The sequence below is a fragment of the Pseudochaenichthys georgianus genome, unplaced genomic scaffold (assembly GCF_902827115.2).
Source record: "Pseudochaenichthys georgianus unplaced genomic scaffold, fPseGeo1.2 scaffold_1605_arrow_ctg1, whole genome shotgun sequence".
Lineage (NCBI taxonomy): Eukaryota > Metazoa > Chordata > Actinopteri > Perciformes > Channichthyidae > Pseudochaenichthys > Pseudochaenichthys georgianus.
In genome coordinates this window covers 4,778-21,775 of record NW_027262427.1, presented here as the reverse complement: position 1 = coordinate 21,775, position 16,998 = coordinate 4,778, and the positions used below count along the sequence as shown (strand labels likewise).

Here is a 16,998-nt window from a genome sequence, read left to right as displayed (position 1 = left end):
GATTGGTCCCTTGAGAACGAGATCCCTAACCCTATCAGATTGGTCCCTTGAGAACGAGATCCCTAACCCTATCAGATTGGTCCCTTGAGAACGAGATCCCTAACCCTATCAGATTGGTCCCTTGAGAACGAGATCCCTAACCCTATCAGATTGGTCCCTTGAGAACGAGATCCCTAACCCTATCAGATTGGTCCCTTGAGAACGAGATCCCTAACCCTATCAGATTGGTCCCTTGAGAACGAGATCCCTAACCCTATCAGATTGGTCCCGTGAGAACGAGATCCCTAACCCTATCAGATTGGTCCCTTGAGAACGAGATCCCTAACCCTATCAGATTGGTCCCGTGAGAACGAGATCCCTAACCCTATCAGATTGGTCCCTTGAGAACGAGATCCCTAACCCTATCAGATTGGTCCCGTGAGAACGAGATCCCTAACCCTATCAGATTGGTCCCTTGAGAACGAGATCCCTAACCCTATCAGATTGGTCCCTTAAGAACGAGATCCCTAACCCTATCAGATTGGTCCCTTAAGAACGAGATCCCTAACCCTATCAGATTGGTCCCTTAAGAACGAGATCCCTAACCCTATCAGATTGGTCCCTTGAGAACGAGATCCCTAACCCTATCAGATTGGTCCCTTGAGAACGAGATCCCTAACCCTATCAGATTGGTCCCTTGAGAACGAGATCCCTAACCCTATCAGATTGGTCCCTTGAGAACGAGATCCCTAACCCTATCAGATTGGTCCCTTGAGAACGAGATCCCTAACCCTATCAGATTGGTCCCTTGAGAACGAGATCCCTAACCCTATCAGATTGGTCCCTTGAGAACGAGATCCCTAACCCTATCAGATTGGTCCCTTGAGAACGAGATCCCTAACCCTATCAGATTGGTCCCGTGAGAACGAGATCCCTAACCCTATCAGATTGGTCCCGTGAGAACGAGATCCCTAACCCTATCAGATTGGTCCCTTGAGAACGAGATCCCTAACCCTATCAGATTGGTCCCTTGAGAACGAGATCCCTAACCCTATCAGATTGGTCCCTTGAGAACGAGATCCCTAACCCTATCAGATTGGTCCCTTGAGAACGAGATCCCTAACCCTATCAGATTGGTCCCTTGAGAACGAGATCCCTAACCCTATCAGATTGGTCCCTTGAGAACGAGATCCCTAACCCTATCAGATTGGTCCCTTGAGAACGAGATCCCTAACCCTATCAGATTGGTCCCGTGAGAACGAGATCCCTAACCCTATCAGATTGGTCCCTTGAGAACGAGATCCCTAACCCTATCAGATTGGTCCCTTGAGAACGAGATCCCTAACCCTATCAGATTGGTCCCGTGAGAACGAGATCCCTAACCCTATCAGATTGGTCCCTTGAGAACGAGATCCCTAACCCTATCAGATTGGTCCCTTAAGAACGAGATCCCTAACCCTATCAGATTGGTCCCTTAAGAACGAGATCCCTAACCCTATCAGATTGGTCCCTTAAGAACGAGATCCCTAACCCTATCAGATTGGTCCCTTGAGAACGAGATCCCTAACCCTATCAGATTGGTCCCTTGAGAACGAGATCCCTAACCCTATCAGATTGGTCCCTTGAGAACGAGATCCCTAACCCTATCAGATTGGTCCCTTGAGAACGAGATCCCTAACCCTATCAGATTGGTCCCTTAAGAACGAGATCCCTAACCCTATCAGATTGGTCCCGTGAGAACGAGATCCCTAACCCTATCAGATTGGTCCCGTGAGAACGAGATCCCTAACCCTATCAGATTGGTCCCTTAAGAACGAGATCCCTAACCCTATCAGATTGGTCCCTTAAGAACGAGATCCCTAACCCTATCAGATTGGTCCCTTAAGAACGAGATCCCTAACCCTATCAGATTGGTCCCGTGAGAACGAGATCCCTAACCCTATCAGATTGGTCCCGTGAGAACGAGATCCCTAACCCTATCAGATTGGTCCCTTAAGAACGAGATCCCTAACCCTATCAGATTGGTCCCTTGAGAACGAGATCCCTAACCCTATCAGATTGGTCCCTTGAGAACGAGATCCCTAACCCTATCAGATTGGTCCCGTGAGAACGAGATCCCTAACCCTATCAGATTGGTCCCTTGAGAACGAGATCCCTAACCCTATCAGATTGGTCCCTTGAGAACGAGATCCCTAACCCTATCAGATTGGTCCCTTGAGAACGAGATCCCTAACCCTATCAGATTGGTCCCTTAAGAACGAGATCCCTAACCCTATCAGATTGGTCCCTTGAGAACGAGATCCCTAACCCTATCAGATTGGTCCCTTGAGAACGAGATCCCTAACCCTATCAGATTGGTCCCTTGAGAACGAGATCCCTAACCCTATCAGATTGGTCCCTTGAGAACGAGATCCCTAACCCTATCAGATTGGGTACAGTTTATGTTGAAACCGTTAGAGATAGTGGCACACTTGTTAGCCTGTTCCATTATTCTTCGTTTTCCGAAGCCGTGGCTTGGAAGCATACTTGCTTAGTTTCTGAAGGAAGTGACTTGGAAGTACGCGACTACCAAGCCAGCATCCTCGAGATTGAGAAACGGCCAGAGATTTCAATGTGATCTCTTCCCATCATGCATTGTGTCTTTGCTCTCTTCCCATCATGCATTGTGTTTGCGTCACTCATCGGCTGCTTCTCACTTCGGTTAAATGGATTCCTTGCGTCCCTCACTTGCGTCGTTTCCTTGCGACTAGTCCCTCCCACCAGGGAAGCAAGGAGAGACGCAAGGAAACCACGAGAAATGAGTTTTAAGAGCAATGGGACGTCCTTTCCTCCAGAGCGTCACGTGAAGCGACGTCCGTTTGTGATGACGCCGCACAGCTGTTCGTCTGGCAGCAGCTCTGTCCCGTTGTTTCCACACACCCCCCCCGCCTCTGTTAGCACACATTACTGACACTAACATGTGTATCATCTGGTGTAGACCCAATACATGAAATACAATAAGAACTCATTCTCAAAAAAGATACACGCCATTCTTAAAATGTATAAACGAACAATAGTTTGATTAATATTGATTAGAGTGCAGAATATAAATAAGAGAAGAAAGAGAGAGATGTTATCTATCAGAACCAGTGAGAGGAACATTCAGTGCACACTGTGTGTGTGTGTGTGTGTGTGTGTGTGTGTGTGTGTGTGTGTGTGTGTGTGTGTGTGTGTGTGTGTGTGTGTGTGTGTGTGTGTGTGTGTGTGTGTGTGTGTGTGTGTGTGTGTGTGTGTGTGTGTGTGTGTGTGTGGATATGCAGCACATTCACATCTTAATAGCACTTAACGACTGAATCGAAATGACAATAAATGAAATTGTAAAACGAAAAAAGCGATCATGAAAATGTTTCCAATAAATGAATAAAATAATCTTTGACCACGTTGTTGTTCAGATATCTCATGTTTGTAACTAAATGAAACATGAATTGAAACAAAACACTCTATAGAGAGGCGAAGTCGAAGGGCGACTTCGCCCCATGGGACCTTATTTCTGAATAATGATGTATTGAAATCAATGGAGAGAGAAAACGTATCTTTCGATCCCTTTTGAATCGTGCCATGAATTACACATGATGTTTGTCGTAAAACTGTTGAAATATAAGACCATGAAAAATATGCAACAAGAAAGACTACAAATCCCAGAGTCGCGTACATTAACGTTACACATTACACTCGTGTTACTCACCGAAGCCTTGGAAAGCCGGTCCCGCGTGCTGGAACCGACTCTCCCCTTGTGTGTGTGCACAGCTCTCAACACGCCCAGACTTGGAGTGATTTTCACCTCTTTTAATACGTTTCACTTCATTCTGAAAGAAAGAGGTGAGAAGTACCAACGTGACGGCCATCTTGGTGACGTGTGCGAGACCAGAGATGTAGTTCATTGAGCGCTTGTTAGGATCCTTGACTCAATAGCTCGGAGGACTCAAATGCACAACCCAGAGACAAAAAAAGGTTTGCAGAAAAATAATCTTTACTTGCAAAAAACAAAATCACTCTTTTAGAGGAAAGAACACACTGACAAAAGTAAAGCGCTCTCACGGAGGGAAAAAGGCAAAACACTGAATCTCTTTAAGCGATGGCTTAGATCTGGCTTCTTGGGACCACGGACGAGACGAACCGAGAACTACCAAGGGGAGACAGCACAAGGTGAGTCCAAAATAAAACAGGAAGTGGAACATGAACACGACGAACACAAACATGACAACACTTAACATAATTGACGGGACAATACAGTACCCCCCCTTCTAGGGCCGACTCCCGACGGCCCAGGCTGCTCAGGGTGACGATCATAGAAGTCACTGATGAGTGTCTTGTCCACAATGAACGTTGAGGAGACCCAACAACGCTCCTCAGTGCCGTAACCCTCCCAATCGAACAATCATATTTGTCCTCGGCCCCGTTTGCGGACCGCCAGAAGTTTCCTGACTGTGTACACCGGGCCACCTTCAATGATCCGGGGTGGTGGAGGGGGCTTGGAGGCGGGAACCAGAGTGCTCTCTCGAACTGGCTTGAGTTTGCTCACGTGAAACGTGGGATGGACCCTCAAAGATCTGGGGAGTTTGAGGCGCACAGAGACAGGGTTAATGACTCTTGAAATTGGGAAAGGACCCACAAACCTCGGTGCCAACTTCTTGGAGTGAACGTGTAGGGGTAGATCCTTGGTGGAGAGCCAGGCTTTCTGGCCCGCCCTGTAGAGGGGGGGCCGCACGCCGCTGACGATACGCCGCTGACGATACGCCGCTGACTTAATCCGGGTCGAGGTCCGGAGTAGCGCCTGCCGAGCACCGGCCCAAACCCGCCGACAGCGTCGGACAATGGCGTGCGCGGATGGAACTTTGACTTCTTCCTCACTAGCAGGGAAGAGAGGAGGCTGGAACCGTTAGCACACTGGAAAGGGGAAAGACCCGTGGCAGCCGAGGGGAGAGTGTTGTGGGCATACTCTACCCAGGTAAGGTGATCGCTCCAAGTGGTCTGCTTCTGGGACACGAGGCACCTGAGGCATGTTTCGAGGTCTTGATTCAGGCGCTCTGTCTGACCGTTGGACTGCGGGTGGTAACCGGAAGATAAGCTGACGGTGGCGCCGAGGAGCTGGAAAAACTCCTTCCAGAAGTTGGAAATGAACTGTGGTCCTCTGTCGGAAACTATGTCACTGGGGGGACCATGGATTCACGTGAGTTAACATGACCTCTGCCGTCTTCTTGGCAGAGGGAAGTTTGAGCAGAGGAATGAAATGTGCCATTTTTGAGAAACGGTCTACCACCGTCAGGACGGTAGTGTTACCTTTGGAGGGCGGTAGTCCAGTCACAAAGTCCATGGAGATGTGCGACCAATGTCGCTGAGGCACTGGGAGGGGCTGGAGCAGACCCACCTGGGCCTGGGAAGAAGTCTTATTCCGGGCACACACTGGACAGGCCGCCACCTACTCGGAGACCTCTTTTTTCATGGCCGGCCACCAGAACCGCTGCTTTATGGCAAACATAGTTCGTCGGACCCCCGGATGGCATGTGTTGAGAACTTCATAGTATGAAGTAAATACTTAAAACGACAGTTAATTATAAATCATATATGATCAATCATATTCTTGTATAACCCATAATGAGAATGCTTCTTGATGGTTTTTGAATATGTATGTATGCTTACAAGTTTAGTTGTTGCTGTTTGATAACTTTGCGTTTTCAAAAGAGGGTGTTGAGAGCTTCATAGTATGTTGAATACTTAAAACGAAAGTTAGTTATAATCAAATATAATCAATTATATTCTTGTATAACCCACAATGAAAATGCTTCATATTTTAGGTTTTTCTATATTTACAGCATAAACAAAACAAAGTGGTTTGTTAAGTTGAGTGTAAGGCCTATGATTTATGCCCTGCTCTCTGATAAGAGAGTAGGCAGGTTCTTTCCTCTCCTCTCACAGCAGGGGGGGGGGGCTCCGGACTTAAGCAGAAACACATGGAGGCCTCAAAAAGGTGGTTATGTCATAGTCATAGAATATGTCCAGTCATGTTTTGTTTTACACAAACTTGGGAAGGTGTGTCTTATGCCGGAGCCAATAGAATATGTTGGTTGGGTATAGAGGAGGTGTTTGTGGGTTTTCTATCCGGTTTTTTGAGCATAAAAAGACTGGCTTTTTTGGATTTCGTCGGGGAGAGGGGGAAACCCCTGGTATACTCTCTCCCGGTAGGCTCTGTCTTTCAGAGCTGGGTTAGACGGCTCTCGGTAAGTGGTTATGCTGGTGGTTAATAGAGCTATCTGGAATATATGATTTTATACCGAAAGTTGCTATAACCAACGGAATCCATACATGGGTTTTATGCTGGTAGTTAATAGAACTATCCGGAATATATGATCCATATACGGACTTTTGAATAAATATGAATTAAGGTTTTAGATAAAAAATATATAACCCCATTTTGATATGTTTTGTATGATTATAATGTGTTAAAAGGTAAAGACTCTGTACTGGTTTGGACCTACTTTTTCTTCAAATAAACTGATCCCACCTTTTGGACTGGGACAACTTAAAGGACACCTGTGCTCTCCTCTCCTGCTTCAAAGGTAAGACTGCACCCTGCCACACACATGTTTAGGTAGGAACACACCCCATTTACTGATACCAAAGTCCTTCGGGATCGCTTAAACAGATTAAAAGAGTTGTCTGAATAGAAACAGCAGTTAGTTGAACCTGGTTCTTCAGGAGTTAATAGAGGTGAGATCTTGCTGACGTTTGGTGGATCTGAGCCAAGCAGTAAACTTACATAGACTCAGTAACTTCGGTCGGGTCAATTAGTGAGGTCAGAGTAGTTTACCGGAATAAATTAATCGGGGCCTCACCTAGAACTCTAAACACATGTGAACTTGGACGTGTGAGCCCAGTGGATTACCTGAGAGCGTAAAGACACAGGGATAAACACGCGGTTGCCTGGACACGTGCTGGGTGCCGGGCTCACAACATTCGCCTGCTTCACATCTGTTTCTATCTGCCATGTTACCGACCCAACCACACAGTTCAGTGGAAGGATAGATATTGGTTCCTTGGTATTATGTTCAGGCTCAAAGAGACGAGACAGTGCGTCTGGCTTACGGTTTTGTGTACCGGGCCGAAAAGATAATGTGAAGTTAAATCTGCTGAAGAACAGAGTCCACCGGGCCTGACGTGAATTTAGTCGCTTGGCTTTCCTAACATATTCTAAATTCTTGTGGTCAGTCCAAACAAGAAATGGTTGCTCCGCCCCTTCCAGCCAGTGTCTCCACTCCTCTAATGCTGCTTTGACAGCTAGTAGCTCCTTGTTCCCCACATCATAATTTCTTTCAGCTGAGGTCAACTTACACGATAGATAGGCACAGGGGTGCATCCTGTTATCCTCGGAGGACCGCTGGGACAACACAGCCCCCATGCCCTCGTTGGATGCGTCAACCTCAACCACAAACTGTCTCTGGGGATCCGGAACAGTGAGTACAGGTGCCGTGGTGAATCTTTTCTTGAGGCATTGGAAGGAGGACTCGGCCTGGGAGGTCCACTGAAAGGAGACTTGAGAGGAGGTGAGAGCATGCAAAGGTGCGGCTACAGAACTGAAGTTGCGTATCAATCAATCAATGTTTATTTATATAGCCCAATATCACAAATGTTACATTTATCTCAGTGGTCTTCACAGTTTTTACAGAATATCAGTATGACAATACGACACCCTCTGTCCTCAGACCCTCTGTCCTTAGACCCTCTGTCCTCAGACCCTCTGTCCTTAGACCCTCTGTCCTTAGACCCTCACATCGTACAAGGAAACACTTCCGGAGAAAACCCACAGTTAAAGGGAACATGGGAGAAACCTCAGGGAGAGCAGCAGAGGAGGGATCCCTCTCCAGGACGGACAGACGTGCAATAGATGCCGTGTGTAAATTGAAAAGATAATACATTTGCAACATAGGTAGTCCAGATGTTTGGAAATGCATGTGTGTATAATAGGAAGATGAATCCACGAGGATATCCATCCAGGACCGATGATCCAGGACCGCGACTCGCGATCCAGGGCTCGCAATCCAGGACACAGGACCGCAGGATCATCCATGACTCCGGATCCCGGCGTATAGAGACACCAAAAAGAAAGACATGTGGGGAAGCTGGGTTAATGGGAACATGAGAGGACACAGGTAGAGACAGAGAGAAGGAAGAAGGAAGATGTCCCCATGAGAGGACACAGGTATAGACAGAGAGAAGGAAGAAGTAAGATGTCCCCCGACAAACTAAGCCTATATCAGCAAAACTAGGGGCTGAATCTACTCAGCCCTAACTATAAGCTTTAACAAAAAGGAAGGTCTTAAGTGCACTCTTAGAAACGGATAGGGTGTCTGCCGCCCGAACACAAACTGGAAGCTGATTCCACAAATGTGGAGCTTGATAAGAAAAGGCTCTGGCTCCCATTGTACTTTCAGAGACTCTAGGAACAACCAACAACCCTGCATTCTTGGAACGCAATGCCCTAGTAGGCCAGTAGGGTATAATGAGTTCTTTAAGGTAAGATGGCGCCTGCCCATTAAGGGCTTTGTAGGCGAGAAGAAGAACTTTAAATTCTATCCTGTGTTCTATAGGGAGCCAGTGTAAGGCAGCCAGAACAGGAGTCATGTGGTCCCTTCTCCTAACATACCCTAGGGACCAGAGGGTACAATGGTTGGACATTTACTACCGGCCGCGGTATGCCTAGTGTACAGGGTCCATATAACCGACTTAATGCATAGCGGGAAGTCGGTTATATAGACATCAACAGAATAAGTGTTTAACGGTGATTTAAACTAGTTTATGCGGGGAAAAGAGTGCTCATAATCGGATTCAACAGGCCATCCACACCGACTCCCATTAAAAGTGATTGAAATGTACAGGAATCTGTCCATTTCAATCACATTTGATGACCCGTCCAGGGTGACTTTCTTCCCCAGGAATTAGTGTCTGAAAGCTGGCTAACATTACTTTAAATACAGTGTGCACATGGCTTTATTACCCATGAAATAGTGTGTGAAAGCTGGGTGAGTTTGATGTGAATTTAAGGAAGATATGGCCATTTCATCCACACCTCACGACTCCCATTAAAAGTGATTGAAATGTACAGGAATCTGTCCATTTCAATCACATTTGATGACCCGTCCAGGGTGACTTTCTTCCCCAGGAATTAGTGTCTGAAAGCTGGCTAACATTACTTTAAATACAGTGTGCACATGGCTTTATTACCCATGAAATAGTGTGTGAAAGCTGGGTGACTTTGATGTGAATTTAGGGAGGGAGAGCAGCAGCAGCAGCCGCCGCAGCAGCAGCAGCAGCAGGCTGTGACCCTGGCGGAAATACATTGATTGTTTTAGCCAGGAATAAGTGTTTAGAAGGCGGGTAAAGTGTCCCTGCAGCTCCTCCATGACGGTAATAATGATTAGATATCATTGCCAGGGCAGAAAGCTCTTTTTAAAAGTGAAAAAACGATTTGAAACCGTTTGAAATGACTGGCGGGTGCTGATGGAAAGCAGGCGGAAATACATGGATTGTTTTACCCAGGAGAAGGTGTTTACAAGGCGGGTAAAGTGTTCCTGCAGCCCTTTAAATACAGTGTGCACATGGCTTTATTACCCATGAAATAGTGTGTGAAAGATGGGTAAATTTGCTGTGAATTTAAGGGAGATATGGCCCTTTCAAACAGGGAGATGTACAGGCCTTTATTACCCACGAATTAGTGTCTGAAAGCTGGCTAACATTACTTTAAATGCATGGTGCACATGGCTCTGTTACCCATGAATTAGTGTGTGAAAGATGGGTGAGTTTGATGTGAATTTAAGGGAGATATGGCCCTTTCAAACAGGGAGATGTACAGGCCTTTATTACCCACGAATTAGTGTCTGAAAGCTGGCTAACATTACTTTAAATGCATGGTGCACATGGCTCTGTTACCCATGAATTAGTGTGTGAAAGATGGGTAACGTTGCTGTGAATTTAAGGGAGATATGGCCATTTCATCCACACCTCACCACTCCCATTCAAAGTGATTGAAATGTACAGCACTCTGTACATTTCAATCACATTTCACGACCTGTGTAGACTGGCTTTCTTACCCATTAGGTACACCGACAAAGGCACCTCTTCGGGGCCGCTCCAAGACCCCCAAAACACGGACTGAGGAGCTCCAGGATCCCTCCCATGTACCTCCAGAACCTCGAGCACCTTGGGTCCCCGGGCCCCCGAACTTAAGCACTCCCCCACGGACTAAACCAAGATGATCACACCCTCAAGAATCTCGTGCCCCTGGCTACACTTAAAGGGGGTCTACTTTGCGGTGCTTTGCCGTCCGCCCATCGGCACCCATAGTCGGCCTTCTTCACAGCAGCAGCACCCAACCTCCATGGAGGATTTTGCTCGTGCCCCTGGCTACACTTAAAGGGGGTCTACTTTGCGGTGCTTTGCCGTCCGCCCATCGGCACCCATAGTCGGCCTTCTTCACAGCAGCAGCACCCAACCTCCATGGAGGATTTTGCTCGTGCCCCTGGCTACACTTAAAGGGGGTCTACTTTGCGGTGCTTTGCCGTCCGCCCATCGGCACCCATAGTCGGCCTTCTTCACAGCACCACCTGCCCTGCTGGAGGTTCACACTTTAACTTTTTTTACCCTCTTCTACCTTACAAATCATCCCACACTTGAGCACTCCTCACTCGGACTAAACACCTACATGCTACCACCAGAACCAGAATAGTGATAGGCCGACTATGGGTGCCGATGGGCGGACGGCAAAGCACCGCAAAGTAGACCCCCTTTAAGTGTAGCCAGGGGCACGAGCAAAATCCTCCATGGAGGTTGGGTGCTGCTGCTGTGAGGAAGGCCGACTATGGGTGCCGATGGGCGGACGGTAAAGCACCGCAAAGTAGACCCCCTTTAAGTGTAGCCAGGGTCACCCTGCATGCGTCGTCAAATGTGATTGAAATGGACAGATTCCTGTACATTTCAATCACTTTTAATGGGAGTCGTCAGTATATGGAGCTTAACCCATAATTCCCGGACGTTCCAGGCCGAATTTGGAAGCTCATATGCGGCCTGCCATGCGCCTCCACCCGTGGAAAGCAAAAAAAAGTAAAGAAAACGGTCAATTATATGTTAAAATAATCAAAAATGAAGTTTTTGAAAATTCTTGAAAAACGGCTAAGTGCCAACGGGGGAGGGGGTCAAGTCTTCGGCGCTTCGGAACGAAGCCCCGGAGACTTTTGCACTCCCCCGTTGCAATTTACAACGGAGAGGGGAAACGAGAGCTCCCCTCCTCCGTCCAAAAAATTCATTCATCTTTTCCAAGCTACCATCTGCACGAAATCGGAAACCCGGTTTTTGAGAGCACTTAGAAAAAAACGAGCTATTTTCACATGATGGGGAAATCATGGAGGAATGTATCCGCCTCATGAGCACTTTGGATCGGATGAAATTGTTGCCTGGAGGACCCCCAATCATGGTTCTCACAAAACTTTAAGTTTTCAAACTGGTGTCTGGAGGAATGCAAGGGGAGTTGTCAGGGGACTCTACCCGCCTCAAGAGGCACTATTTTGGGATACATTTTATCCATTTTCACCCCTTTTTATGGTTCTTCCAAAAAGTTAACTTAGACTTTTTCCGACTCTGGAGAAAGGTAGGGGGAGTTGTCAGGGGACTCTACCTGCCTTTTGGAACACTATTTTCGGATACAATTTATCCATTTTCACCCTTTTCTCTGGTTCTTCCAAAAGTTGACTTAAACTTTTTCCCACCCTGGATAAAGGTATGGGGAGTTGTCAGGGGACTCTACCTGCCTTTTGGAACACTATTTTTGGATACAATTTATCCATTTTCACCCTTTTCTCTGGTTCTTCCAAAAGTTGACTTGTACTTTTTCCCACCCTGGAGAAAGGTATGGGGAGTTGTCAGGGGACTCTACCCGCCGTATGGAACACTATTTTGGGGTACTTTTTTCCCATTTCACCCCTTTTTTCTGGTTCTCTGGTTGTGGCGGCCTCGCCCTGGCCGTCCACCCTCTGGGTACCTGACTCCCCTGCCTCCTCCGGGGGGCAGTTGAGAGGGGTTCAATGCCTCCCCGGAGGATACTGTTATCCCGGCAACCCGCCAGCAGATGAAAAGACCCACCCCTCCGCCTCTCCACCTCTTCTGAGGGACGAGGGAACCGCGCGGGGGTCTGCTGGAGGCTACTGCCGGGTGCTCCGTCCTGCGCCTCACCGGGACCCTGACTCCAGCGCGGTGTGGCGGCCTCGCCCTGGCCGTCCACCGTGCGCCCTCTGGGTCGTACCCGAAACTGTCGGGTATCCTTTGGGAGAATCAGACTCTGGAGGAACGTGAGGGGAGATTACAGGGATCTCTGCCCGCCTAACGAGTGCCTAAATGGGACACCGCACCATGATGCAAATGAAAACAAACACAGATTTGAAAATAAGCTGAGTGCGTCTTTCGTGAGTCTTTTCACGCTTCCTTCTTTTTTACCCACGATTCTGGTGACATTTTCCGGTACTGAAATGCTCAAGAATACAGGTCGGATGGCGGTCCGTTGTCCGATCTGCAATAGCTCCTACCGTGCCCTGAGCAAGCACCTACAGAGGAACCATGGTGTGCGTAACTTGGATGAAAGAAAAATTCTGCTGTTGTTGGCCAACGGACCGACCAACATTAGGCTCCATCCCTGTACCATTCTGGGATGCGAGTACCACGGCACAAGGCTGGATCGCCACTTGGCCAGAGACCATGTTGAGCTGGCCCGGGAGGAACTACATGTGGTTCAAAATCAAATGAAAATGACAGTGGCCAAGAAGGAGCTTTATGAACTCCGAATGACAAACCCCACAATAGAAATGATTACCGCTTGGGCTGTTGACACGGTGGCAGACGACGATATACTGTCACAACCTCCACCCTTGTCCCCGGTGAATGAATGTGACAACCCGGACTGCAAAGAATGGAGGCTGGAGGCTAACGCAGTGAGGGCTCAGCGGGACATATATGCTGCTGAGGTGAAATCCCTGCGCTGCAAGTTGCAGCAGAGGATAAAGGACAAGCGACAGAGGATGGATCAGCGGGCCGGGGACATGCCCGCGTTCGATGGGGAGGAACGAGAGCGGGTCATTCTGAAGAAACGACCCCGACCAGAGTCGACACCAACGAGGCTGTCCAAGTCGAAAGGTCCCTCCTGCAGCACGTCTCCCATTCCTGCCTGCAGCATGTCTCCCATTCCCGCCTGCAGCACGTCTCCCATTCCTGCCTGCAGCACGTCTCCCATTCCCGCCTGCAGCAAGTCTCCCATTCCTGCCTGCAGCACGTCTCCCATTCCCGCCTGCAGCACGTCTCCCATTCCCGCCTGCAGCAAGTCCCCCACTGGCTCTCACACCCATTCACCCAGCTCCTCAGAGCCTGCATCCATCCATACCGAGGCCTCGTCAACCTCCCCTCCCATAAATTCCCCCTGGTTCCGGGGCAGGGGCCGGGGAAATATAATGCGGGACATAACATTCCCACGGATCATGGGTAAGTGTTTTGGCTATGTGACACATGCAGTTTCTGTAACACATCATGTGTTGTCATTAAAGTACTGTTTATATTTCACAGAGGAGTATCTGCAAGGATACCGGGAGCATTATGCAGGTATCGACCCACCAGTGAGGCTCCAGGAAAACACAGTCTCCAAACTAAGCAGAGTGAAGTCGTTCCTCAGTTTCATGGCACACGGTTTCAATCGCCTGTCTGACTGGCTCTTTTTGAGGGATCTCAAGAGGATACGCGGGTGGTCCCGGAGCCTGATGAAGTCAAGCCTTCAGGTCACGACCTCCGACTTCTACATCAAGAATATATCACACTTTCTCAAGTACATGGCCGACACACCGTGCAAGGGGAGCAGGCTCAGCCAAACCGACATGATTTTAATCAAACGGGAAGTAGTTGCCATCCTGAAGTCCCTGAAGAGAAAAGTACTTATCCACCAGATGCAAGTGAAGCGTGACAAGATGGAAGGTCTGCCGAGCCACAACGACCTAATGACATGCTTGACTTCGACCACCACTCGCATCCCTCAGCTCCTGGATGTGATGGCCAGCAATCCGACTACCGCGACCCGGACACTGCTCTATGGGTATATGACTCTTCATTGGAGCTGCATTTATGGCCACCGTCCGGGGGTCTACTCCAACATGACCAACGCCGAGGTCCGAAAGGCGGATACAACTGGCACTGCCTTCGGCTACCTGGTTCATGTGAGTGCTATTAATCAATGTATTTATTCTGGCAGTTATATGCATGATTGACATTGTATTGACACTCTCTATCTCTGTCATAACAGGTAAGTAACCACAAGACGGCCAACGCGTTCGGGGAGGCGCAGCTGTACCTCACCGTAGAAGAATTTGGATGGATGAAGAGGTGGCTGGAAATTAAGGGTACGCTGACCTGCACCCAGAGCCGTTACTTTCTGTACACAGAGGGGAAGAACCCGTTCAGGAAGCTTGCCTACTCCCTGAGGTTGGCATGGGCTGATGTGGGGCTCCGCAGTCCCATTAACTTCACCGACCTCCGCACAGTCCACGCCGATAATGCGAAGAGGTTTCAAGACAAAGGCAACCGCCAAAGAGTGAGTGATTTCATGTGTCACAACACTGCAACTGCGGACACATTTTACGCGAATAATCCTTCTTTGAAGGAGGCTGCGGACATTCGGTTGCTCTTCACACAGTCACTTCAAGCAGCGGCGGCGGCATCGACAGCAGCAGCAGCAGCGGGAAATGAAGACACTTTTGCGGGTATTGACATCGACAGTGACAACTCTGGAGAGGAGCACAGCCCGGCTCCCTACCAAGACTCCCTACCAAGACATGTCCCGAAGAGGGACCAGTCACTGGCCGAACACAACCCCTCAGACATGGGTGAAGAGAGGGTGCCATACTCTGCCCCAACTTCACCCACTGTTGCCAGTGATCAACTTGTAAATATGCAGTGTGTTGTTGTAATCAGTCCCCTTGTAAATACGTTATATCCTGTTTGAATTTATTTATTACTGTCAATATTACTGTAAATAAAGTTTGTTAAAATTACTAAGTGTTCTGTTTTTAATCCCACTATGGGTTTTCTTCTTTAAGATCCCCAGGGGCACGATATTCTGGTTCTGGTGGTAGCATGTAGGTGTTTAGTCCGAGTGAGGAGTGCTCAAGTGTGGGATGATTTGTAAGGTAGAAGAGGGTAAAAAAAGTTAAAGTGTGAACCTCCAGCAGGGCAGGTGGTGCTGTGAAGAAGGCCGACTATGGGTGCCGATGGGCGGACGGCAAAGCACCGCAAAGTAGACCCCCTTTAAGTGTAGCCAGGGGCACGAGAAACATCCTCCATGGAGGTTGGGTGCTGCTGCTGTGAAGAAGGCCGACTATGGGTGCCGATGGGCGGACGGTAAAGCACCGCAAAGTAGACCCCCTTTAAGTGTAGCCAGGGGCACGAGAAACATCCTCCATGGAGGTTGGGTGCTGCTGCTGTGAGGAAGGCCGACTATGGGTGCCGATGGGCGGACGGCAAAGCACCGCAAAGTAGACCCCCTTTAAGTGTAGCCAGGGGCACGAGAAACATCCTCCATGGAGGTTGGGTGCTGCTGCTGTGAGGAAGGCCGACTATGGGTGCCGATGGGCGGACGGTAAAGCACCGCAAAGTAGACCCCCTTTAAGTGTAGCCAGGGGCACGAGAAACATCCTCCATGGAGGTTGGGTGCTGCTGCTGTGAAGAAGGCCGACTATGGGTGCCGATGGGCGGACGGTAAAGCACCGCAAAGTAGACCCCCTTTAAGTGTAGCCAGGGGCACGAGAAACATCCTCCATGGAGGTTGGGTGCTGCTGCTGTGAGGAAGGCCGACTATGGGTGCCGATGGGCGGACGGTAAAGCACCGCAAAGTAGACCCCCTTTAAGTGTAGCCAGGGGCACGAGAAACATCCTCCATGGAGGTTGGGTGCTGCTGCTGTGAAGAAGGCCGACTATGGGTGCCGATGGGCGGACGGCAAAGCACCGCAAAGTAGACCCCCCTTTAAGATTCCCAGGGGCACGAGATTCTTGAGGGTGTGATCATCTTGGTTTAGTCCGTGGGGGAGTGCTTAAGTTCGGGGGCCCGGGGACCCAAGGTGCTCGAGGTTCTGGAGGTACATGGGAGGGATCCTGGAGCTCCTCAGTCCGTGTTTTGGGGGTCTTGGAGCGGCCACAGAGAGGTGCTTTTCCCCGGGGTATGTCATGGAAGTCTGAAATAACCTGTTTGCTCATGTCAGGGAGAGATGCTGGGGCTGCTGCGTCCTTGTTTTGGGGGTCTTGGAGCGGCCCCGAAGAGGTGGCTTTGTCGGTGTACCTAATGGGTAAGAAAGCCAGTCTACACAGGTCGTGAAATGTGATTGAAATGTACAGAGTGCTGTACATTTCAATCACTTTGAATGGGAGTGGTGAGGTGTGGATGAAATGGCCATATCTCCCTTAAATTCACATCAAACTCACCCAGCTTTCACACACTAATTCATGGGTAACAGAGCCATGTGCACCATGCATTTAAAGTAATGTTAGCCAGCTTTCAGACACTAATTCGTGGGTAATAAAGGCCTGTACATCTCCCTGTTTGAAAGGGCCATATCTCCCTTAAATTCACAGCAAATTTACCCATCTTTCACACACTATTTCATGGGTAATAAAGCCATGTGCACACTGTATTTAAAGGGCTGCAGGAACACTTTACCCGCCTTTTAAACACCTTTTCCTGGGTAAACAATCCATGTATTTCCGCCTGCTTTCCATCAGCACCCGCCAGTCATTTCAAACGGTTTCAAATCGTTTTTTCACTTTTAAAAACAGCTTTCTGCCCTGTAAATGATTTCTAATCATTATTACCGTCATGGAGGAGCTGCAGGAACACTTTACCCGCCTTTTAAACACTTATTCCTGGCTAAAACAATCAATGTATTTCCGCCAGGGTCACAGCCTGCTGCT

The 16,998-nt window shown here is 48.7% G+C and overlaps 1 protein-coding gene across 1 annotated transcript; it reads left to right on the top strand.

The window, feature by feature from the left end:
* Nucleotides 1-14,202: 14,202 nt before the first annotated feature.
* LOC139433262 (uncharacterized) lies at nt 14,203-15,089 on the top strand. Its single transcript, XM_071202193.1, has 2 exons — nt 14,203-14,255; nt 14,342-15,089. The coding sequence occupies exon 2, from the start codon at nt 14,414-14,416 to the stop codon at nt 15,038-15,040; it is 627 nt and encodes a 208-aa protein (XP_071058294.1). The 5' UTR covers nt 14,203-14,255; nt 14,342-14,413; the 3' UTR covers nt 15,041-15,089.
* The last annotated feature ends 1,909 nt before the right edge of the window (nt 15,090-16,998 follow it).